Source organism: Natator depressus, chromosome 18 (genome assembly GCF_965152275.1).
Source record: "Natator depressus isolate rNatDep1 chromosome 18, rNatDep2.hap1, whole genome shotgun sequence".
Lineage (NCBI taxonomy): Eukaryota > Metazoa > Chordata > Testudines > Cheloniidae > Natator > Natator depressus.
This window is the reverse complement of record NC_134251.1, coordinates 21,400,503-21,426,651: the sequence shown is the minus strand read 5'-3', so window position 1 is coordinate 21,426,651 and position 26,149 is coordinate 21,400,503. Positions and strand designations below refer to the sequence as shown.

At 43.5% G+C, this 26,149-nt stretch overlaps 1 protein-coding gene across 10 annotated transcripts in view; it reads left to right on the top strand.

The window, feature by feature from the left end:
• The window catches only part of NPHP4 (nephrocystin 4), a 103,656-nt gene that overhangs the window by 38,740 nt on the left and 38,767 nt on the right, over positions 1-26,149 (top strand). For all 10 annotated transcript variants that reach the window (XM_074975123.1, XM_074975120.1, XM_074975121.1 and 7 more), the window contains 3 exons: positions 749-875; positions 10,770-10,952; positions 13,608-13,746. In XM_074975123.1, coding sequence (XP_074831224.1) covers positions 749-875; positions 10,770-10,952; positions 13,608-13,746 — 449 coding nt within the window. The remainder of the gene's footprint in view (positions 1-748; positions 876-10,769; positions 10,953-13,607; positions 13,747-26,149) is intronic.

Sequence of the window (26,149 nt, the reverse complement as noted above, 5' to 3'; positions counted from 1 at the left end):
GCAGTCCACAGGGCTAGAGCATCAGACGGCCTTCCTGCCTGCCCTCCCTGGATTTCAGCTCTGAGCAATCAGAATTGGAAAATGGGCAGGGCTGAGGGAGAAAGCTCATTACCCAGCTCTGGGCCCCATCCTGCCTGGCGTTGAGCACCTTCCTATCTCCAGAGGGAGCTGAGGAGTTTGCAGATTCAGGTCCTGTCCAACCCATGTCGCTATGGGTCAGCAGGGCTCTGAACGACTTGTCCTTTTCTTAAAAAGGCCCATGGTGTTTTTGAGGTGGAACAACCCCCAACAACAAGTCTGGGTGTTCGAGAGAAGAATGTTTCCCAGGGGCTTGTGGTGGTGGGCCTAGTACAGTTGAGCCATGTTCTTTGGGCTTTACAAAGCCTTTGCTGTTAAAATGTCAGTGAATTAATTGAACTCATCGTAGAAGTAACTCTAGAAGCACTTTCCCACGGTCTGTATCAGGTTTGCTCTTAGATTGTAAGACCTTTGGGGGAGGGACCATCATTTTGTTCTGTGTTTGTACAGCACCTAGCGCCATGGAGTCCTGGTCCCTGGCCCGGGCTCCTAGATGCTTGCACAATACAAATAACTTATAATCATTTCCAGACCTGTGCTCAATGCCACGCAGTACCAACAGAGCACCAGCAAGGGATGCAGCTGGAATGAATCAGCTGGAAGCTAATTTCTGCAGGACTATAATAAACAGCCCCCATTTAATCTGTGGTTCTGTTACATTCTAACGCAGCATGGTAGGTCAAGCTCTGGTTTTGAGAAGCCGCATTCGTTTGACCGAGATGGTCCGTCACCCAGCATTCGCAATCGTCTTCCAGCTGGAGTATGTCTTCTGTGCACCAAGCGGAGCCGACAGGAAGGTAAGAGTGAATGTAACACTTACAAATAACTGTTTCTGCTACCCATTGTGTCCTGAAGGATCCAAAGTGCTTACAAACTATGCATGTACAGCATCGCTGACATTCCTTAACTAGTCACACAGCATATTCTTCCAAAAGACCACAATAGCTTCTTGACGCTGTTCTGTTCATCGGTGACATTTTTAGCCTTTCTGTGATTAATTATTAAAGAACATAAATCTGTACCTGATAGACCAGAATGCTATTGCGTAACTATATATTCTGACCAAGTTTTACAATCCTCTGTTACTGAGACAATAGACAAATGGCACCTTCTGAGCAATTCTTGGCTGCTGTATAATTAGTGCAGGTATTAAAGACACATGCCGTCTATTGAAAAACTCCTTAGGAAAAGGTGAAGATGTTGAGCCCCTTAAAGAAAAATGGAGTAGTTTCTTGCTAATGCCTGGCTTTCTAACTTCTGAAATGCTGAATTGTACTGCATGTCATCTAGCTGGATAATAATTTTAGCTCCTTCAGCCCACTAAACTAGTATTCTCAGATTAGATGAGAGGAAAATTGAAGAGACAGATACTTGCAACTCAAAATTATTGGTTACATTTATTGTAATGAAGCCATTCTTCTCAGAACTGCATTGATATTTTGTTTTATCACCAGAACAACTTAAAATTAAGCTCAGAAACAAGTTTGTAGAAAGTTTTCTATGGAGAAAAGGTCTGGAAATGATAGACTGTTGAAAGCTTGACCTTCTGGTAAAGTGAACAAAATGATTCAGATAAAAAATATACATTGTGCGACATCTGTAATAAAGACAACTTTAAGACTGCATTACAGTGCAACCTTTTATATACAGTAGATGCACTGATAATTTATACCATGGGAAACCTGTTTTCAAGAATCTTGAAAGAAACATTTTGGAGCCTTGTGACTCAGAGCTGTGTCACAAGTTTAAGGTTTTCCAACCCCCTTGGTAAACTTATATACACTAAGCTAAGGTCCCCACGAATATTTGTGATGACTTACAGCTGTTTCTGAGTGATACACACTGTGAGTTATATGTTAAATTTGGTTGCTTTCAAGTCTTCTCTGAAATATTTAAGCCGTGGTAGGCTGTTTTGGCACATACTGCTCCTCTTGCCTTGCTTTTGAGGCCGTGCGATACTTCATAAATTCTCTCTGATGGAATGGTTTCATCGTAACAAAGTACTGGATTCCAGTTAACAGCCCGACAAAGTTCTTTCTTCAGTACAGAGTGGAAGTCAAGTGTTCCAAAAAGGAAGATGTGTTTTTTCCCAGAAATTGCTGACATGGTAGAACAAAAAGACGTTAAGTCCCTGGGGCCCAAAACTCTCATTGACCTTAATGTGTGTAGAGCCAGGCTCTTTCTTCTTAAAACTTTTGTTATTTCATAAGGTGCTCTTGATTTAGGCACCTAGGGTATATAGGCTTAGAATCACAGAATATCAGGGTTGGAAGGGACCTCAGGAGGCCATCCAGTCCAACCCCCTGCTCAAAGCAGGACCAAGAGTTCTCTGAGGAGTTCTCATCTCACACACTCCAATTTCAGCAGTGGTTGAGTATTTAATTCAGTTGATAAACCAAAGAAAGCACAAGAGGTTTTACTTACTTACATGTCACTCCCTATTGATGATTATTTCTAGCACATTTAATCCTTTTCATTAATACAAATGATCACTGGGTCTTAGCTCTTGAAAATGCACTTGGTAATGCTCTGGTTTTCCTCCCTGTTGCTTTTTCCCCACAATACATCACTCTTGAGTAGCAATCTACTTACGCAGTAAGTGCATTGATGAAAGAAAAACAAAAATTTGTTCTTTTAAAAATGACTATTGACTAAAAATCTCAAATTTGCAACATAACAGAAATTGAACACAGACCTGAAGAAAGGCACCCTAAAGAAAGTGATCCTTCAAAAGAGCGTACAGCAGACTTATTTCTTTTGGTGAAAATTCCTAATGAAATTGTGATTGCTAATTATAGATTCCTCTGCTTTTATTAATTAAATTATCTATCTTAATCCCTGTGTGTCTCTGGTCTTGCAAATTGGAAATTTTGATTATATTTGTCATTTTAGCCTACAATATTCTGCAGTTAGCAGCTCTGACTTGGAGAACAGCTCCGATTGTCTCATGGTGAAACTATTGAAACTTCTTTATTTGTTAACCAAAAGGTCACTTTGCTTTGTGACAGCAGCAGCGTCTTCATGCTCCTGCTTGGCATTGCATGTCCTCTTCCTTCAGTCCCCAAAACCCCTCAGGCAGTGGCTTCTCCTTCACTCTCTAAACAAAGTCCCAGAAGATAAGAACTTTGGTTTCCTAGTCTTCAGTTCATTCTCTTCTGTTAACTTTACAGGCCCTCAGTTAAATATGGAAGTGGCTTTCTATTCCATTTTATTTTAGGTGCTTTTAGGAACAAGTACAGTCGAGGAGCTGACTGGGCCTTGACAGCTGAGTTGCTTGTTTGGAATGTCACTTACTTCACCACCTGGAGATAGCTATTGTCTGTTTGCCCATTGTCCCATTCTGCACCTAGGCAGTGGCTTGAATGTAGTGCTCAGCTGGCCCCCCAGCATCTCAAGCTGCCTCAGGAATGTCTGGGCTGCGGGATCTGTAATGGAATCCTTTGGTTGCTAGTGAAACATGGAAACACTGATACTATTGGTAAGAGTCACTAACAACAGTCACTTCCACTCTTGTGCCTAATCGACCTTCGCCTCCCTCACAAGATCTCACCATTGCAAATAAAAGTGCAGTAGCCCCTTCTCCATGGGTCACTACAGATATAATGAAAATTGTCAGGTCAGGCATCCTATGAATGCATGATTTCTCAGAGGATTTGGTAGTGGTCTGAGGGTGTCGTGCCGACCGTTGTCTGCTAATCAGATCGAGTGTACGAGGCATTGAGAATAGAACTCACAACCTGGTGTGGCTACAGTGTAGGTTGGAGAAAAACTGCACTAACTCTGCAGAGGAGGAAGAGAGAAACTATCACTGTTGTTGTTCTGACTCTTGGTAAACATTCTGATGCTACAGGGCACCAGGAAAGAACCCAGAAAGATAGACAGTGAGCAAAGGAGCAGGGTCGATAGCTCAGTCACTCATGGATGTCAAAAAGGGCATATCTAAAATGTTCCATCCCATAGAAAGAAGCTACCCACACGTTAACCTTTGGATGCCAGCCATCACTGGACCTGCCCCTAACAATAGGCTCTCAGGCCAATTTGATCTTTTCTTTCTATTGCTGAAGTGAGTGCTGAGTGAGGCTAAATGTTAAAAGCTGTTTGGGCTTATTTGCCTGTTAATATCATTGGACACCGCAGCTCTGTACTGTTCTGTACCCCCTTTGATTTGCAAACTAGAAAGTAGAGCTGGTCAAATTAAGAGTTGCGAATCAGATTAGCTGGGAATTTAGTTGCTTGTTCTGTCCTTGAATGATTCATGCTCTTGACATCTGTGCATGAATCCATTCTTAAGTATTCTCTAGGTAGTTTGGACAAACAGTTTTCAGCTTGTGGGTTGTTTGGTTTAGCTAATCTATTCACTATACATTATATTTGGTCATCCAAATCACATGATGTTGCTTGTTCTCCATGTCTGGGCCACTGAACCTTCTTAGAAAGGAGATTAGCAAATAACCTCTCATGCACATAAAAGTATGTATATGAGAATCAGCCGTTCCCCAAACACCCATGTGAACAAAACCCATTCGCGTCAGTCTTTTTAAGGAGCGAATAGTAAGGTGGCAGGAACATGGCAGAACTGAAGAGCACTACAGAATTCGAACACACGTGCATAAACACAACTTTTCTGGATTCACCCCACTCTTCTAGAAAGTGGTGTTTGTTTCTTACGGCTTGATCCAACACTCATGGAAGTCAATGGAAGTCTTCAGCAGGAGTTAGATCAGGCTTTTAATGTGGATCCCTTTGTGCTAAAATCATAGCTAATTGAGAATTTGACTCCCACCTTGTGTTGATCTAAATATTTAATGTTATGTTGGAACATTATAAAACCTTGAGCAAAAATTGTACTCAACTATAAAGTGTCTTTCAGAATCAAACAATAACTCCTTTTGTAGCTCACATATTGCTTCTGAAGAACTATTTCAGTCTGTAGGGTAGAAAGGCAAATATCGCCCATCAAAATGACAAAGTGCTTTTTAATGGTCCCACATGTAATGTGGCACAAATGGGCTTATGAAGTCTTTCTAATTATATGTTAATTTTTTCCGCTATAAATGGAGAAACCTAGCCTGCAGCAGTCCTGGAGTGCTCTGGCAAGCTCAATTGGAGAATTTCAACTTTGAAAAAGCGAATTCTTCTTTAGGTTTTAGCACAAAATGGAATTTTTTCACTATGAAAATAATTCATCCTTTCTTGGTCCTTTTTTGAATCCTTAACTCCATGTGTGAGTTTAAATCTTTTATTGTTCTGAGGATTTCAAAAACACAATTCACCGACTTTGGATGAATTCCCTGTACCAATATTATGCATGCTAGCATACGTTTATTGGGATAAGTGCACACATTTAAATTGTTTCATCCAGTTTTTTAGTCCAAATTCTGGAGCAATGCAAAATTGTGGCAAGCAGACAGAAAGCTATTCATTACCATTATTGTCTTTAACGCTGAGGAATTCCATGGAATCAGTGATGTAAATGGGGATCATGCAATAAATTCCTTCCCACACCAACCCCATGTGTGACCATCTCATACCCCGCATCATGAGATGTGATTGCCTGGTCCCTAGGCACAACACCGAACTGGTGCACTGAGTTGATTTCAGTGGGATAAGACTTCACATTATATTGTGTTGGGGGGGATGGGAATGGATGTGAGCTTCTCCACCTATATCCTGAATAGTAAGCATAGGCCATTTCCAGCAGTAGGACGTTGGGCAAGATGCATAAGTGATCTGATGCAATGTTGCAACCATGTTCTTCCCTGCGTAGATGGTAGTTTTCACTTCTTGAAATACCGGGTAGGATAAGTCCAGTTAATGCTATATAAATGTATCCTCCATTAAAGATAGGAATCTCCCTTCGGAATGCCTTCAGCTTTGTCTTCATCACCTGTGTTGGTTGCTGTGCCTGGACTCTGTCTCTTAGCAGCCACGCTTTGGAATAAAGGTCTAGACTATCCCTGTGAGAGCTCTCAGCAAGGTATGGACACCGGAATAGGTTTGCTTACTGCAATCTTCCATTTTATCCCAGAGGTCTTGAACCTGGAGGGTTTGAGTAACTGGGACTCAGGCTGTGGTGGGAGCATTTGAGCTTCATGGAGAGTGGAAGAGGGCTTGGGAAGCCTTTAGGTTTTGGGCATTGGTTCAGTGTGAATGGATTTTAATAATAGACTGTGTGCATGTAATTAGGACCCATGATGGGTTCATATTTAATATACATAAATATGTAAAATAACAAATGAGTCAATCTTTGGAACTAAAAAAGACCCGTCTAATACTTTTATCACAAAATGGGGGCAGGTTTGGCCTACAGTAGGTTATATTTATAGTATCTAAATCCAAAATAAGACCATTTTCACTTCTTTGGTGAAGAATGTAGCTTTTGTGTTTTTTCCATATGGAAAAGCTCATTAATGCAAGAGCCTCTGTTACAAGTGCAACCTCCTGTAACAACTGCGTCTAATGCTTTAATAGAAGGTAGCCACAAAGTATTGCTAAAATGGCCAGAATCATCCAGTGCTTTGCATTGCTAACTCAATGTTAGAGTGAGAACACGTAGGTTTGCATTAAAATAATTCCACCCTGTTAGCCAGCACTGTCTGGATGAGCCATTTTTGCCTTATTTTAGTAAATTGAGACCCTAATGACTTGGATAAAGATGATCGAATTCAGGGAGACAAGGGATTTTTAAATGGTCTGTTTTGCATGCAGTGCCTGAGGCAGACAGCAGGGGAGTCTCATCCTGGTGGACTGATAAATTGCTCCTCTTGCCCTGTTCCATGTACGTGGCCTGCCTGTCTCTCTCTCTCTAGGGATGGGGGATTTCTAGCACATGTTGTGCAGGCTGTCACCTACAGGGATCCTTTACTATTCCAGCCATTAGTTTGTGGTAAGAACGTGCAGCTTAATCAATAGCAATTGATTTGTTATGAGTCCCTAATTGTCCCGCTAAGATGATTGTGAGAGGGTCATTGATAATGCAGTAAATGTCATCTCTCATTAGAGCTGTCCAAAGGAAAACTGGGGGGGAAATGGATATTTATATAAGTGACACATGCCCTACTGGCAGATGGGATTTGTATTGATTGGGAGAAGACAAGCTGAAGAGAACCATACAATTGGAAAATTAGATATTGGATTCAATGAATTTAAAAAATTAAAACCCGAGGACCTGCAGAGGTCTGGGTATTTGAATGCAGATTTTTATTTTATTTTTGTACACTGATAAGAAACTTAAATTTATTTGAGTGAAAGTCCAGTTCTAGGTGTAGTTTAAAAAAAATAAAGAATCAAAGTGTATTTAATTCTGGAAGAAAGTACCAGACTGTGAGCTCTGTCGGCTGAAGTCCCATGCTTAGCCATGGAACAGATACAGCACGAGCAGCAGGAGCTGCATGCTTGTCCTACATTGTCTTCTTACCAATGTGCTTTAAAGCTGCCCTGGAAGGAGCACCTCTAGGAGATCAGTTTAGCCTCCATGGCTCAGTCAGTCCATGCCCTCAGCTGAGACTGCTAACAATTATGGTAGTGCTTTTAGTGATATGGTCCCTTGTACAATAGGACATGGGCCACAGTCTCATCTGTTTCTGTCCATCCAGAGACATTCACCCAGTAACTCAGCACCTATATAAATTCCAAACTGATACTCTCAGAGAGCTCAGAATTTCTGCATTTCTCTTCCCACCTCTCAAATGGAGATTTTTTTAATTTAGCCTTTAAATATTTTGGCTAGACTGGGTGGCTCAAGGAAGCTGGTCTCAGATCTAGTCCTGAGGGCCCTGAATAGTGTGGTTATGATATCTTCTGGCTGCTGAGACAGCTTTGTCTCCTTACCCACCCAGTGTTGGCTGACTGCTCACTGCTGATGTGGGCTGACTTTGAGGTGAAATGCTCCTAGTTCCAATATCCCTGTTGCCTTGTGCAACCAACAGAGATTTATGAACATACCTAAAATGCTGCTCTGTATCGTGCCTGAAGCTTGTGGTCTTTGAGGATGCTGATAAATAACAGGTCTTCAGCCACAGTCTCCACTCTCCTGTGACTGTTTGAGAAGGGTAATTCATTGCAACTTCCTGCCCAGTTCATAGATTTTGTTGCTAGCAGAATAAACCCAGTTGAAAAATGGAGTCTTTGCAAACTTCTTTGAAGTCTCTCTGTCCTTGTTGTCATTATGTAAGTGCTGACATTGTCCTGGGCTCTGAACAAGGCACAGAATGAGGAAACCCCTTCCCTAAAGAGTTATCTGGCAGCACTGGGGAGATGAAAGGGAAATGTTTAAGCTGCATGCCTCCAATGGATGTATTACATTCAGAACGAGGCTGATGGGAAGTGGGCATTCCTGTATGTGCTTCAAATCAAAAAAGAAAAGAAGAAGGGTGGGAAAGCTGGGCCAATGCAGGTGCTTTTAAACGATTCTGAATCCCTTTGGCATGCCCATGGCAATGTCCTCTCCTTTCAGCTACCACTGCAGCAAATTCTGTACCAAAGAGGCGGCTTCCCTGCCTACATCTCCCCCTCTCCTTCTCTCCTGCGTGGTGCACCGGGATGCTGTCCTTGCCGCTGTCCTTGCCTATGAACTCGACACACATAATTCAGCCTGGAGTGTCAACTCAGGTAGCACACAGGTGCTACCTGGGCAATCCTGAATCCTCTGCCGCTCGTAGAGCCTCTGTCTGTGACTTTGACATTGCTAAAAGGTTACTGAGCCTGAGGCGGGATTAGCATCCATCTGACATGCTGGTGTGCCGTAAACTGCACTGATGGGAACCGTCAAGCCAGGCCATCAATGGCTTCAAAGTGAACCCAATTAACCTCTGCACTCCCTTTATGCAGAGCGGTTGATCCCAAAGCTGATTGCCATGCTAATCGCAGTGTCCTCTGTACCACGATCAGCACTTTGCAGGGAGCTACAAGAGGGATTTCAGTCACTGACAGACCTGTAAGCTTGTTTTTATACATACCCTTCTATAATGTCTGATTTTAAGGGGAAGCTTTTAAAGTGATTGTCTGAGTGGAACCCGTTAGCTTCTTTTTAGAATACATTTCCCACCTTGGAGGACATGGCTCAGAAGTATACTGTTTATGCTGCCATTTCAATGTGGGAATTAAAATTATTTTTAATGGTCTCACTGGTTCTTGCAGCAGAAAACAAATCTCCATCTCTGTACAGGCAGTGTGTCGTCGTGGGAAACACAGTCCCAATGATTATGGCAATGATGGTAATCCCTCAGCAGGGTCAGTGCTGGCACTCACATTGTAAACCCTTCTAGGCAAAGTCTATGTTGGCTCTGGATTGAAATTTGGCCAGATAGTCGTAGTGCAGGAGAAATGGGGCTGTCATTTTTGAGAGCTAGGTATGGAAAATGTTACATGCTGTTAACCAAACAGCCTTTCCTCCTCTGTTTTCGGATTATGTTACAAAGGTATGAAGTGCGGTTATCACATAGCCTGATTGCCAGGAGATTGACGGCAGAGATTTGTTACACTTACGTTGTGGATAAACTGGATTTGTACTTGTGAAATAAAACGTTCTAGAGACAAATGCGGTCCAATGGTTAAAGCAGGGAACTAGGAGCCAGGACTGTCTCCAGCCACGCCTCTGAGATTATATGTGACCTCAGACAGCTGATCCTGTTCATGCAGATGATCCCAGTGACAAAGTATGAAGACGAGACGACAAAAAACTTGTGCTAAATCTAAGCACAGTTGTCTCTGACTAGCAGGTAGCAAGCTATTCCAAGTTCTCCACGAGGCCTCAGCAGCTCCTTTTCACAAAGAAAGATAATATTGGTACTTCTTTAAGAACCTGCAAATTTAGGGATTTGAAGAGAATTTTTTACATTATGAGCAAAGTGTGGGGCTGGAAAGACAGATAGCATGCTTCAAAATAGTACACCTCAAAATTGTGTTGAGACAATGGAAATTATGGCTACAATATTGAAGTCACAAGGGGAAATACGTAACTGAAGGGAAGAGCCCCGGGGCAGTGGATGGTATTCATTTTCTCTATATTGCACTAATACTGGAGTGCTGCCGTTCACAGTCGTTTATTGTGTCCCTCCTATTTATTGTTGTTCAGCTGGAAAAATTACCCTTCTGTGTTGGTAGATGAGAGAATATGGTATCTCGCCTCTCAGTAAATATAGCTTCCCTCCTGTATCCTAGGAACATCCAGCCTTCACATGCAGAGATTTAGGATTTTTCAGGTATGCAATAGCAGTCTCTTCAGTAACAATAATTGTGTGTGTACATTAGTAACCGGTATAGGCTTAACCATGTGGAGTAGTTGCGAATATTTGCAATGGTAGTGAGATGGGAGGCTAATTTCTTTTCTAATATTCATGGGTTGTGCAGAAATGTATATCCATCTGTGTTCATTTTAGGTTATCGCTTATGATGTGATGCACTGTTCATTCTGAATATTGATTAGGGTTGAAAGCCAAACAAACAGAAAAGAAAAAGGCTGCAGACAACGTGCCTGTCACTCTGCCTGGAGATGATGAGGTTCCGACGAAAGATGGCTAAAGACAGACGATTGTTACCATTCAGTAGGCAGAAGATGGCTAATGGCCAATTCCTCTTTGATTTTGGGTTGGATGACAGCAGTCTAGAGTGGCACAGAGATAGAGTTATGGCACAACACCAAATGCTCTTCATATCTGTTTATTTACTCTCCTATATATTTTTAATCCTAGGCATTGTCCATTTCCTCTTTGACGAAAGCAGCCTATATGCATTCCATCCGATGGACTGTTTGGAATCCTTTGCTGGACTCGAGTTCCACGGACGTGATCTTACCACTGCAAGGAAGCGCCCAGCATAACCCCAGCCATGTGTTAGTTTACAAGATGCCCCCCACCAGCATGAGCTCTGAAGAGGTAAAAAGAAGCTCTTCTGAGCTCTCCTTTAGCGAAGGTGCATCAAAACCACCCTACAGGTTTTCAGTACACACACGGCACAGAGCATTCTTGTTGGTTTAAAAGCTTCATACAAGAATCTTGCTAAGTAGCCCAAACCCAATGCAAACCAGCCACTGAGTGAACGGACATGAGAAAAGGAGGAAGGGTAACGCATCAGAAAATACACATTGCTCATTTATTTTGTCAACTGTTTGGTGTTCATTATTTATATGACATTTATGCCAAGTGCACTGTCACATACTTTATAAAATTATTTATTTTGGCAGTGTCTGGATTTTTGTGCTAGGTGATGTACATAAAAATAGCAGGTGATAGTCCTTGCTCTGAAGAGCTTACAGTTCACTCTGTATGATCCTTCACTTCCCTAGGAGCTGTCCTTTAATATTAGAGAGGCCAAAGGGAAACCACCAATGTTTGGGTGGCTTAGTGAGGGTCTGTGATTAGTGATGCAGAACAAGCACCCATCTCTGAGAAAGATGCTTTCTGTACAGAATTCCATTATAACACTAAACTGGGTCCTTCACATTCACGCACTAGTGGGGAAAAGTCATGACACTGGAGTCTATTCTGTATCTTAACTGTAGATTGCGTAGAGAGTGAAGATATGTGTACGTTGCTTAAACTTTGTTAAACTTCACACAAAGCGTGGGGGCAAGGAGAGTTTGCAAACGTGGTTGAGTGGTTTTGCTAGTCCATTCCGTTGCATATACAGTCTTTTCCCAAGACTTTTTCTGGCTCTGACTGGAAAGCCTCAATGAAAATCTGTTCACCGTGCATTTCATAAGAATTGGGAAAGGGTGCAAGCTTTTGACAAATATACTGTTCCCAGATGATTTTCTAGTTTTAACCATAATCTGGCGGCCACTCTTGAGATATGAACCTCATTGAGAAGGCAGAAGGTGCTAAAGAAATTAGTTAGTCCTTTGGGTCAGATTTTTTATCCCCCCTCATGTCTCTCATTTTAAGTCTTTCTCCTGCATTTGAGCCTTGGCAGTTTGAGAGATTAGGAACCAGATTCTGCTCTCAATTACAGCATGTAAATCCATAGTAGAGGCTGCTCCAGTTTTACAAAATAAAACGAATAAAGAATGAATGTTGTGTGCTGTGCAACACAGGCAGAACCATTCAGGCAAAACGGAAATGGAGAAATAATAGAAAAGAATTGAAATTAGCCAACACAGGGTGGGCCTTGGAAGGAAATGCCTGGGATGGGATCGGGTGCCTGGTTCCTGATAAGAATGAATCTATTACAGCTGGGGGTTGAGTGTATTTCATTATTGGCTGGTGGAAAGATTCACGAAAGAGAGCAAAGTAGCTGAAATCTCCCCTTCTTTTGTCTCCTGAGCTAGAAGAGACTCATGCTAGTTGCTGAAAAGGGTATTTGAAGGCTATTTTACATTTGGAAAGGGTTTCTCTAAAAGGGAGTTTTAGATAGAGAAGATTTTGATCTGTTTTTAATACAAGAACACAGCAGTAGAACGAATCACACGGAAATGTGCAGTGTGCCTTCTTGGGGCCCAAAGGGTTTTCCATCTAATGCAGTAATGGGGGAACTGCTGCTCGTTTTTGGTGACTGCACTGACGTCAAGGACCATTTGGGGAATCCTGCTGTAGATTAATGAATTTGTTCCCCCAAAACACTTGCCAAGATGTTGCTTCCTTCTGTTTTTATCCAAACCTATTTGCTAGAGTTCTTTCCTAGTGCTGGTCTGGTGGAAAGCCAAAGTTCATTCTTGATCTGGTGGACAAGTTTACAAATAGACCAATAAAAAGAAAAGGAGTACTTGTGGCACCTTAGAGACTAACACATTTATTAGAGCATGAGCTTTTGTGAGCTACAGCTCTCTTCATCGGATGCATTCAGTGGAAAATATAGTGGGTAGATTTTATATACACAGAGAACATGAAACAATGGGTGTTACCATACAGACTGTAACAAGAGTGATCAGGAAAGGTGAGCTATTACCAGCAGGAGGGGGTGGGGGTGGTGGTGGACCTTTTGTAGTGATAATCAAGGTGGGCCATTTCCAGCAGTTTACAAGGACAGTAGGAGGGGAAATAAACAAGGGGAAATAGTTTTACTTTGTGTAATGACCCATCCACTCCCAGTCTTTGTGCAAGCCTAAGTTAATTGTATCCAGTTTGCAGATTAATTCCAATTCAGCAGTCTCTCGTTGGAGTCTGTTTTTGAACAGACCAATGTGTGCGAAAAAGCACACAAGCCACATTGTGATGCTGTAACATGACCAGAAACTGAACTAACAAACTGTAACATAAAGCTCTTTCTTCCAGTCTGTAGGATCATAGTTACAGTTCTGGTAATTAATCCTTCCCACCTGAGCTTTGGAGGAAAATTTGATGATAATTTTGGAGTTTAGTGACATTCCACAACCTTTGTGCCTCAAGGAAAATAACTTTCAGACTGAATCAAAGCTTTCTGGGAACCCCATTTAAAAAAAATTATCTGTTGATAGTCCTGCTGCCATATGCCTTGCCTTACAATTTCTTATTCTAACTTTGTTGGTTGCCTGGCAGTAGAACTCTTGATTCCAGAGAGCGGGTATGGAGGATATGCACAGAGCACAGTTTTTTCTAAATCTGTTTAAATTTCAGGTGAAGCAGGTTGAGTCTGGCACAGTCCAGTTCCAGTTTTCCACTGATTCGGAGGAACATCTTGGGACTTCTACAAATTCCTTAAGTAACACCAGAGAAGAGCCGCGATGCTCAGCGAAGCCGTCCACACCATTTCTGAGTGAGTATTTTCCAGATTGGTGACTTGTAAAGCACATTGCCTGGCTTCAATCTCTGCTCAAAAAAACCCAAACACAATACAGAAGGCATAGAATTTACCAGCTACGGTTGTGACTGAAGTTTACTTTAATTTGAATTGGTTAGTGGGATTCTCACTCCCTATGCTGCCTTTAAGCTTGCAAAATTCAACTGTGACAGCATAGAGCTTGGCAACATATTATCTGTGAGACCCCGGTACAGTGTAGGAGTTGGTTCACTGCTACCCATTGCCTGGAACAAGAGCTGTGCAAGGCCCTGGGGTGGAGAGAAAAGGAAACATTTTTTACTTAACACATGACTGGCCTGTGGAACTCACTGCTACAAGATATCTTTGAGGCCAAAAGCTTAGGACGATTTTAAAAAGGACTGGACATTTTAATGGACAATATGAACATCCATAGTAGGATAAAAGTATGTAGACAGGGTATAGCCCCACATGCTTCAAGGTATAAAACAACCACTGCCTGATGGGGATTAGGGAACAATAAGTCCAATGGGCAGGTTATTCCAGGATGTATCACCACAGGATCTCTGACACCTTCCTCTGAAGTGTCTGATCTGGCTATTGTCAAGGCAGGGTACTGGACCAGGTGAACCATTGGGATCATCTGGTATGGCACATTCCTATTTTGTGTCAAAAGGGATGAGGTACAGAGACAAAGGACCAAATCTTTCCTGCCTAGATCCTGCCTGGTGATGAGAAGTTTGGGCAAAGTCTCTGTACCAGATCAACAAGCTCAAGGCCTGACCACCACTGTGCAAAGGACCTGAGCGTGTGTTGACCATTCCCAAGTTCTAGTCCCAGATGTGACACTACCTTTGGGTACATCACTTCCTCTCTGTACCTCAATTCTCCATCTTAAAATCGGGGATAATGATTCCATCCTTCCTTCCAGGGGAATTATGTGGCTAATTCATTGATGTTTGTAAAGTGATTGGAGAGCCTTCAATGAGAGGTGCTTTTATTGTGCAAAGTACTAAGACTTCACACTAAGCATCTATGCCTGGGCTCATGCACTGCGACCTGTCCGTCCCAGGGGAATAACCAGCCTGTCAATAGCATGAGGTTTATTGTGAATGTGGGCTTCTAAGGGACCATTTCCTGTTGAAACTGGGAGAAGGAATTTGCAAGGCAGAAAGTCTCTGCAATAAAGTTTTCATCCCCAGTATCTTCAGGCCGGCCTGGGCTTTGGCGATGTGAACCCCTACAGCCTCATGGAGTGGCATTCCAACAACCACCTGAAATGTACCATTCCTGTATAACACTGTGATTTATTTCTTTAAACCCTAGACCCTCCGGATGGTTTGAGTAATTGATATAGTCAGAATAAATAACCTCATTTAATTGTCCTTTATAAAATGTGAAAACACTACTTACTTAATCAGCATGTACCTGTGATGCCAGTGTATTCTGTTCTAGGGTCTAGCTGAGAAAAAAAACATGTCGTTTAGTAGGGTAGGAGGAAACTTGTAGAATTCAAAACTTTGGGAAACCTTGCTGACTATATTTTTCATCATGTTTGCAAAACTAGATCAGGTCTGTGAACCCTCTTTTCCTGTCATTTAAACACAGTAGTTTTCCCTCAAGCATGATTCAATTTAAAAAAGAAGGAAAGAAATCCAACCTTTTCCTAGATAAAGGGAAGGCTTTGCTGTACATTGGGAACAAAAGTTAATCTGACAGAAGTGGTAGCCTATGTATATTGTGTGTTCATGTGTGCAGCTAAAATATACTGTAGGGTGATATTTTCAAAATCATTCAGCCCAGTTGCTCCCATTGAAGATGGTGGTAAAATTGCATTTGACTTCACTTGGAGTTAGGTCCAGGCTGAGTGCTTTTGAACCCTGGCCCCTCCAAGATACTTTTTTTCTCCCACTGCTCTTCTTTTCCTCAGCAGGAAACAAACCCAATATGCTAGAGTCTGAGTTGAACTGTACTGGGTTCAAAATCAGGCAAAATGAGTATGCCCGTTTATCCAGCATCTCTTTATGTGGAATGATGTAATTGATAGTTTCACCGTGGGAGGTACTGTAAAAAAAAAATGAGCAACTCATTGAAAGTCACTCCCCCCACTGCTGTTTTTAATCTTTCTCGATTTATCTATGGGTGCGCTAACCAGATTGCTCTCAACTTAACTGCCTGTTTAAACATCAGTGTGAGAGTTTGTTTCCTTATTAATGTGGTGTTGTTACTGAAGTCTATAGGACTATCTGTTTCAGAGTAACAGCCGTGTTAGTCTGTATTCGCAAAAAGAAAAGGAGGACTTGTGGCACCTTAGAGACTAACCAATTTATTTGAGCATGAGCTTTCGTGAGCTACAGCTCACTTCATCGGATGCACCCGATGAAGTGAGCTGTAGCTCACGAAAGCTCATGCTCAAATAAATTGGTTCATCTCTAAGGTGCCACAAGTACTCCTTTTCTTTTTAGGACTATCTGTATTTGAGGAACTGCCAGAAAACGTCATCTGTTAGTAAACATTGTGCTGCATAAAGTGTCCGCTTTAACTAGTTAGTGCCAGTAGGTGGCCAGTTCTTGTCAGAGATGGTGGCCAGCCTCCCCTGGAAACAGAGGCATGTGTAGTGCATACCAGGGAGCCCATTTCAAGTCTCCAGGTGGATGCAGAGGAGTAGACTGTGCAGTTTATTACACAGCTGCCGAGTAAAGTAAGAACATGCCTGCGTTTGAGAATCTCTCCTAGCCCTATGGAGTGGAGACCTCCTGGAGAGTTGTTTTTCTTCGCTGTCTTCTGGAGGCTCTGTTCAAAACAGAATGACATTTTCATGCTTTGGAACCTGTTGATGTGAGCAGGGGTTGAGAGCGGCCTCCCATGGAACGTTGATTGGGGCTCCACGCGTGTTTGTAGCACGTATGCTTTGAAACACTGTCTCCCGTAGAACGAACGCTCGCGGTCGATCTCTCCTTGGGAACAGCACAGCCACACCTGCAGCATTTCCACTGTCCCACTGGGTGCGGAAGCGGGGGTGTCAAATCACTGCTGCCTCACACATCACAATACAGGCGTCTGCTGCTTGAAACGGAGGCTGAAGTATCATGAGAACATAGTCTAGCAGATTCATCTGTTTGTACCTTATCATAGAAATACCTAGACTCTTCCTATCAAGCCTGACTCTGCTGAATGCATTTAATTTGAACTTATTTTGTTAGGCTCCCTCCAGAGCTTCCAGTTACAATCTTTCTCTGCATTCTCTCCCAAGCCTCAGTAAGAGACTTTAAACACAAAACAGCTTTTAAGTTATGACCGAAACCTTTTCTGTTTGAATATTTTGCAAACTGCTATGGGTCCTTTGGTAACCCTAATGATATTGTAGCTGTCAGCTTTAGTGACACACTTTGACTTATAGATATGAATAATGCTCCATGTTTTGAAGTATTAAAACAGGCTAAATGTGGGCTACGTTATGCATCATGAAATCCACTAGAGGGCAGTCGGACCGTGGGTTTTGCCTTGTAAATATGCACTGACTCATATTCTGCATTAGAACTTTCTGGCTTGTCACAGTTGGGTTGGTTTGTTTATTTGTTTAATAGGTTTTAAAACAGAAATCTTGAAAGGGCCAGTTGAAGCTTTTTAATAGTGGCGTTTCCTTGGGTATATTGAGTTAGGATCTCCTGGACATAATTGCAGGACTTTGCTTGAAGTGTCTTTTCATAAAGGCAGTTGAGTTGGCATTAATCAATATAATTAAGTGGATTACAATGTGGAAAAAGGAGAGGTAAATTCATCTGAACATGCATTGCCAGTGCCATATCTGTAGGGAGCGAGGAGCCTGAGCGATCGTGCAGAATGTGAAACGACACTGGGCTACAGTTTTGAGCAAGAACATGCTGTAGCTAATAGTCTGTAAAAAAAAAAAAAAAAAAAAAAAAAAGAAAACAAAACAAAATGCCCAGTATATTTGGGTGACCTCAGTGCCACAATAATAACACAGTGTGTAACCAAGTGAGAAACCCAAAGTGCAGATCCTGGGACATCTGCCTCTCTGTCTCTCTCTCCATGAGAGCACTGCGGATGTGGCACGGTGAGCTTGTAAAGTCTTCACCGGTGCCGCTGTAGGTAATATTTTACTGACTGAGCAAAGTTGGCATAAGCCAAATTTCCTCTTACCTAGACTAATGTTATGATGACTGCTAATTGATTAAATCCCATCTAGTTGGCATTATTGGTGTTATTTATTTGTGTTGTGGGAGTGCCTAGGAGCCCCTGTCATGAACCCCACTGTGCTAGGCGCTGTACAAACACAGAACAAAAAGACTGTAAGATCTCTGAGGCAAGGGCTGTCTAAGTAAAGGGATGGTCCATTAAGGAAAGATGAGGTATTCACAGTTTCTACATGCATCTGCCTGGGGCTTACACAGGAGATCTCATGCATTGGTCATACTGCCTCCTTTTGGGGTGACCATACTTTGGTGCGGGTTATTTCACAAGACTTTACCCTGTGTGGCTGACAGACAAAGTCCCCACCCCGACAGACCCTCACAATTAGCTGGGGAACCAGGAAGGGTTAGTGAGAATTCTTTCCTAGTTAGGAAAGAACCTCCTCACAGGAGAACCTGAGTTAGTTTACCACACACCAGGACAGCAAGCAGTCTGTGAGTGCAGTGCTCAGGTCTCTTCACTGAAGCCAGCGGCTCACCTGCCCCTTCTTTTCCATCATTTTAAGACAAGAATTCAGAAATCCTGCTGGCAGACTTTTAGCCAAGATAAATAACATTCCCAATCTATTGTAGATTCCATTGACTTCTCCATGGGACTGGGAAAGACCAGGTGTAATTTGTCTCAGCTGGGTGTATGTCTGTCTGACACGCTGAACATGGATATGAAAAACTTGTAGGCACAACGCCTGGCAAGTAAGCTTAGGTTTGAAAACCTGCCAAGAGTCTTTAATAGAAACAATTCTAACTTCTGGTGCCTCAAGAAGAACATGAATCCTCCTGCCTGTTTCTTTCAAATTACTTGAATACAAATGCTATTGGCATTTATCGGACACTGGTTTATAGTTCCACAGCCCTAAAAATGCACCTGTCCACTGTTCTTGGTTTTACCCCCCATTTGAGCTCTGAACAAACCTAGTGCCTGGGTAGAATGATAGATCTTGTTCCACGTACACCAGGAACAAGTGTCAGGCAGTCTCCAGTAACTTCCTTGGAGAGTCTTGGTGCTGGAAGCCGCAGCCAATAGAATGAGCGTAATGTGCATTTATCCAGAGTCCCTTCTTCTGATGCTTGTCAGAATTCCACAGTTTCAGTCAATCCACCAGAATATACTCCCGAGTCCCTGTCCTTTCTACCTACGCACCTTGAGAGATCGCTTGACTTTTAAAGGAGACTAGTGCAGACCTTTGGAAAGCATTGACAGGTTATGCTTCCTTTGACAATGACATTTACTCTAAAGAACACTGTCAACATAGTGATTGCTTTGTGTCTTTCACAGCTCGTTTTTGATAATGTCAGTCGCGGCTCTAGTTTCCGCTCATTCAGCAAAAGCTCTCGCCCTAAAAGTAGCAGTAATAATAAAAAAAAACCTTACAGCCTAATTCTGCAGTCCTTAAACTCCCATTGAGAGTTTTGCTTGATTACGAGCTGCCAAATTTGGCCCTTACATTTTATATTCTTCCTTTCACCTCCGAGCATCCCCCCAGTAATTGCCAGAATTAAGATTTATGCAAGAAATCTTTTGCCTGTCACTGAAATGCAGCCACTACTGGGGTGGAGTGTGAAAGCGAACAGCACATAGCATCCCAACACGACAGCCTGGGATGGCAAATGAAGAAGCATCCTTTATCTAACAGAAAAGGGACGGCTTGAAGTATATGCCAGTCTGCATTACTTGTGGGGCTGTGTCTTGGAGATGAAGACAGACTTGTAACCCAAATTGCTGCCTCAGGGATATATCATGAAGAGACACCGGATCCAGTCTGAATCTTTGCAAGGACTGTTTGCATCCTTACACTCCTCCTGCCTTTCTCCTCCAGCTCACTGCTTGCTAGGATGAAGTGCGTCATTTGACGGAAGGGGGTCTCTGGCTTAGAGACTTCTGTGCTTCAGGCAGCACCACAAGGCTTGTCAGCCCTTCCCCTCTCTCTGGCTTAGCTGTGTGTTCAGAACCCTCAGCCCACTGTGCTTTTCAGCATACTTAATTGCTTGCTGAATATGTCTATTTATGGACAGCAGTGAGATCTTGATTATATCTGTTCAGGGAGAGTGCTACCTCCTACAGTTCAACACAGGAAGCTGGTTCTATTGCATGGTGTTTATGGGTCACAATTACCGGTAAGTTATTTCAAGACACATGTCTGGCTGCCTCTAAAACCGTCACCATCACTACTACCCAGTTCCTTTCGTTGGTGTCATGTGCATGCCTCAGAGATCCGAATAGGAGATTGTTGCAAAAAGGCCTTAACTAAAAGCTGATCTCTTTCCATCTATCCAGGTTCTTATGCCGTACCCATCCCTGTAAACGCTGATTGGTACTTGTATCCAAACAGAGCTGAGACGGTTATTCTGTTGCCTTTCTAGCAGTGCATTCCCCCATTCCTACACTCTTGCCTTGCGTGTGACTGGTTCGAGCGCTCTCTCTCCTGCCTGCTTTGATTTGGGGCTTCGAAGTGCTCACCTTCACCAGCTCTAAAGCGATGTTTGCACAGCCTCATTCAGTCAGGAAAAGTTATTTAGTGCCAGTCACATAACCAGAGTGCCCCTGGAGAACTTTCTGACCAACAAGCTGTTTCAAAATCTAATATGGAGCAACACGCAGGTTGTTTGATGAGACGTAGTTGCTGGTTAGGTGCATTTACATAAGGGGCAGACTATTCCTCTGTTTCACATGTATGTTTGCAACCAGATTCTGATCTCTGCTGTTTATCACTCGTGGCTGCACATCTGCTATTCGAATCTGACCCAGGATGTCTCTTTGCTGGGGCTCACCTTTAGTCTCTAGATTCTGCAGCCACAGGGAAGAACCTGCCTTGAAAATGGCTGCAGCAGTTTCTGTTCTGCCTGCTGCTATTGCACAGATTCCCATTCCCTCCTGCCAGTGGCCAGATACATTTGGGCTTATAGTTTCTAATATAAAGAAAGATGTTTCTGGTATGGGGAGTGAAGAAGGATAAAGAGCCAACATGAGGAGGCTGTTACTCCCATAGCAACTTCTGAGACCTGTTTGAAAAATTCCTAAACATATGTGGAGTCACTATAGTTAAAAACCAATCGTCTGGACTGATCAGAGTTTTCACACAAAGGAGCTTCTGCCATCTTAGAAACCCTGTGTGCTGTGGGGTCATGAGGAAGCTGTCATGAGGGGTCATGTGGAAGCTGTGTGTCCACTACCCTTTTAATGTCACAGTGCTGAACCCCCTTTCCTTCCAGACAGGTTCAGTTTTGGACCACAGTCTCCCAACCACAAGATGCTGCAGAGCACATTCCTCCAGAATTTCATTCAGGTGATACTTTTGGGTACCCAGGAGAGAATAGATCCTTCCCACACTGGTTCTTTCAACAAAGTGACCATCTTTGGCCTGTGTCTCCGCTCCCTGCTTGGGCCCCATTTCTATACCCTCATTGTGCAATCCAAAAACAACCCCAACACATTTCTCTGCATGAACAGCAGCAGGTTGCTAAGCAACAGCCTCATCACATTGGCCCTTCATCCTTCTTCGCTCACTACTTTTCAGGTTAATAAAAGATTCGTTTAAATATAGGCAGGTATATTTCTGCGTCCCGTAAATTCAGCAAACTCACTGTGCATATTTCATGTTAGTGGCTCTCATTAAATACATTATGCACATTGGCTTTTCCATCCTTCAGTAAACTCCTCCAGTTTGCACAATTAACATTAAATTCCTATTAGCATTGATTGAAATGGAGGCAGCCTTACCCCAAAAGACCTGAGTCTCTGGGGCAGCACAGCTATCCCGTCCATACCACACCCGTCTCCTCGATGTACAGAGGAGAAGGATTGCAGCTCAGCAGGTTTCCATCACCACCCAGTTTATTAGTATTCCCATCGCTGGTCCTAGTGTAACATTGCAACCCCAGCTTCCTGTCCCTAACTATGCCTGCAGAAACTCAAGACACCCCTGCTGAAAGGAAAAAGTAAGGGAGATCATCGGAAGGTGTGAGAGACTTCAGTAATGCCCCAGAATTGTGCCATGTATTGTTGGCACATCAGTGATTGACCAGCACACGTGCATAGTAGAAAGAGCTGCAAGATTCAAACCCTGCCTGCCACTCCTGGGTGTCTTTGATTGGATAGGCTTCCTATGTCTGCAACATTCTGCTTTCTTACTGCGAAGCAAGACAGTAATGCTACCCTGTGAATTCTTGGGACCACTAAAACTAACTTTCCACGTGGGACATGACATCTTCAAGACCATAAGCCTTTAGTGAAAGCTCAGGGTAGCCTCTCTGAAATGAGTTAATGTCTCTGTCTACTTCCTGGCGCTCTTGTCCAATCCCTAGTTCAGACCTCCACCAAATTAGCAATAGCTGCCCTGCTTGTTGGCCATGTGAGCAGACAGAACAAGGGTTTGTAGAGCCAAAAAGATGGAGCCTGGAGACCTGGTCTCTGCAGGACGCACAGGTTCTGGGTGACGGCAGGGAAGCTTGCACCATTGCTGTCCCTGTTCTGGGGATCTGAGACTTCATTCTTCAGGGTTGTCAAAAAAAAAAAAAGCCTCAAATTCACGTTGGCTATTTTTTTTTTTTTGTTAACTCTGACAGAAACCCTTTTGTTTGTTTGTTCGCTGCGTTTGTTCGCTGGCGACTGCGACACGCCATTCTGCTCCTTTGATGTGAACCTCATCAGGAAGCACGTCCCACCCCGCCACGGCTCATCCTGTGTCCCGGGCTAGAGCACGTGCTAGGTTCAGTGGGAGCCGGTTCCAGCACAGCCCGGACTTCGCTGCACCTCTCGGCTCGTCGGTACTGAGCTGTCTGTGCGGCTCTCAGCAGCGTCCTCAGGCCGCCGGCCCGGTCCGGTCCCGGTTTGATTCTAACGATGGAGCCGATCTTCTGTCTTCTGTTAGGGTGATTTATGCAAAAATGCCTTTGTACTTGTGCTGGTCTGGCCCAGACTTGCGCGCTGGGGGCACTGTTCCTGCAGCACAGCTCCCTTCGTAGGCTTAGAAAGAGAGCCAGACAGACGCAGTCACAAGCACCTTGTTCAAGGAGCTTTCGAGAACGTTGTGAGGACTGTTCCAGGCAGGAAGCGGAACCGATTTCCAGGTACAGAATGCAGAACCCCAGAGTACCTTTGCTGGCCCTCTCTGCAGCGAAGCAAGGACTCGGTGGGACACAATTATTAGAAGTTCCCTGCAGGCTGTAGCGGAGCTGCACACCGGTGGCAGGAGCGCACAGCACAGGTCGCTTGCGTGCGCAGCCACATGCCGAACCTGCCTTGGGGGAAAGAGCGGATTCGCTCCACGCGAGCTGCCAGCCGGGCACCTTGCACAAGCAGAGTTCAGTTTTGTTTCTTTCTAAACCTTAGTCCAATTTCAGGAGGGGAATCCAGACAGGAGAACTCAGCTAAGTCTCAGCTGAAAAGCAGCGTTCCTTTAGCTGCCCAAGGCGGTGAATGGCAGACACACCATCCCTCTCCACCCAACACAGGCGCAGAAGGCAGTGTGCTGTGACCATCCAAAAGGAGGGACACGGAAATCATTCATGAAGGAAACTCAAAATGCTTTGAGATTCCTGCCGTCAGTGTTAATAACCCCAATGGTGCTTTCAGTCTCATGAGACGGCGACCCAATTGCTGATGTCATTAATTTTCAACCGTAACATTAAGGGGACACCATCTTTGTGTGGCCCGAGATAACTTTGGTACTAAAATGAAATGAGGGACATTGGAGAAATATGGATCTCACACACACGCGTGCGCCCGCACGTATGCAGGCATGGGTGCTCTCACACACAGAAAATTGAAAGAACTAAGTCCATTTGTAACTTTAAAATTAACCCTTTTGGCTCCTGATTTCTCTGCCAAGGGCAAGCTGGCTTCAAAGCTGTCTGGTTTGTTATGTGACCAAGTGTTAGAAAAGCTGAATGAAAAATCTTAATTATTTTGCTGGCAGCTACACTCAGTGAGTGGACACTGGCTGTGGAGTAATAGAATGTCAGGAAAAATTAATCTCTAGACAGGTCGGGACATTTGCGCAGTTGGCAATCTGATTTTTACCATTGTCTCAAGCAATCTTTCCAGATGGACTCTAGTTTTTAGTATCAGTTGGAAGGCAGTAGTGTACTCCAGTCTCTGACTCCTGTGTTATATTTAATAAACAGTTGGAAACTATCTTATGGTAAATTCTTCTAGGATATTTCTCCTAAAGAGCGACTAATGCCTCCTGGAGAACTTTAAAAAGCCTAGGCTACAAGCAAGCAGAATTGTTTTTAAACAGACTTTTTTCAGACGTCTTTGGATTTTATAACCCAGCACATTTGCATGGTAACAGAGTTAGTGTAAGGCAATAGAAATCTGGACTCTGTATTTTAATTATTGTCCCAATATAAAGTTTTTCGAGTTTTTTTTGGAGGTGTCAACATTTTTAAAATCAATTAATCTTGAGTAGAAATATATCTGACATTGTCAACGTTCTGTAATGGGTTTAAACTAAAAGATCAGGGCAAAGCCTAATAATGTCTAAAATGACACTGAACCCTGTGTTCAGTGATGGGAGAGCTCACTCAGTCAAGCTGCTTTAAACTGAGTTGATTTATTGACCAAGAGTGCAACAGAAGCTGACAGAACCTTTCCTCAGCTGGTGTGGGGATTGGCACCTTACAGGCTTCAAAGGGGTGTGTATGGGGGGGGGGGGCAAAAGGGGGGGACAGCAAGATGCCAAAAAATGGGGCTAGGCAATAAGAATGACTTGGGATTTGTTATGTTGTGTGTGTATGTGTAGAGAAATGGTGTTTTCTAGGGGTGTTTTTTTAACCTTGCGCCACCTCAGCTTCCTCTCCTGTGAAGTTTAATTGTGACTCTGCGCATGCCTGTGAAGTGAGTAGTTAGCCCTTAACAATAACTCGATGCATGTTTCAATGGGAGTTGGGTGCTAGATTCCTTTGGAAAGTCCGGCCTCATTGAGTTGGGATGTTGGACGCAGGCGGAACAAAACATAACGTGCTCCCTCCCTTCCCTGCCTATTGTTTCAGGCTGTTGTAAGGAGGGGGAGGTTTTTAGCTGCCGAGGAGCGAGGCTGTGCTCTGTAATGCTGCCCAGAGCAACCAAGTGCAGGGAGACAACAGTGGTTCTGGCCGCATGTGAGGGGATGTGCTGAGCATCCAGAGAGTGGACAGACCCGCTTGAACAAATGTAGGCTTGCTCGAGAAGGGCCTTTTAGGGTTATTTGTAAAAGGCCTGCCCCCTTCCCTTTATTTTTAAGCGCACCTAGAAATCCCCTTCAGTGTTCATGTTGGACAGAAGCTGGAAGACAGTGCAGTGATGGCGATTATTTGGGGCAGCACGTGGGGCTGTTTTTCTGACGTAAGTGCAGTAGCGTTGGATCACATTGTAAAGCAGCAGGCAGATGGGAGACCACACTACACAAACAGACTTCTGAACAGAATCCACCAATCAGCTCCCATCAGTCTCCAACCCCTGCCAGAAGCCCAAAGGCACGTTAAAGCTTTTAGTGGAGTTTTTTTTTATCCCACATTGTTCCTTATAAAAAGTAACAGCTTCTGATAGCAGCAATCCCCGTTCTCCCTAAACTCTGCAGTAGAATAACCAACAGAGACATCCTTAAGGTGCCTCCTTGCCCTGGGCTTAAAAGACACAACTCTTATTGTCAGTGGGCATCTTGTAGTGGAGCCGCCAGCAGCGGGAATTATTGCATAAGTAAAACAGACACTGTGTGATCTGATGTGCTACCTAAAGGGCTACCCAGTCATTCAAACACTCCAGACTAAAGTGCACTTAGACGCTGATTCCTGCCCCTGGAATTACCCGCCTTTCCTCTTTGAATGGATAAAGGGGACATCTTCATCTGGAAGAGCTAGTGCAGTCCACAGCTAGAGCCATGGGGTTGCCTATTTTGGCCAATAGGACGGCTGCTATATCATCCCATTTATTAAAAGGGACACAAGAGTTAATTCGATTCTGGGATGCATCCAATGGATTAATTCTCCAGCAGTGCCTTCGAGGTGTCTCCTGGCTGCAGACCCTGCGTATTCTCTGTAATCAGAACTGACTCTTGTTTTACCTATTTAGAAGTTGATAGTAATTATAAGTGCACAGCAGGACTTGGTACAATCTGTTAGGTCAGATCCGTGTTAAAGATAATCACTCATGCAGCATGTTCTTCTCTTACAGCGTGAATCACTTTTTTTCTCGCTATTCTTGGAGA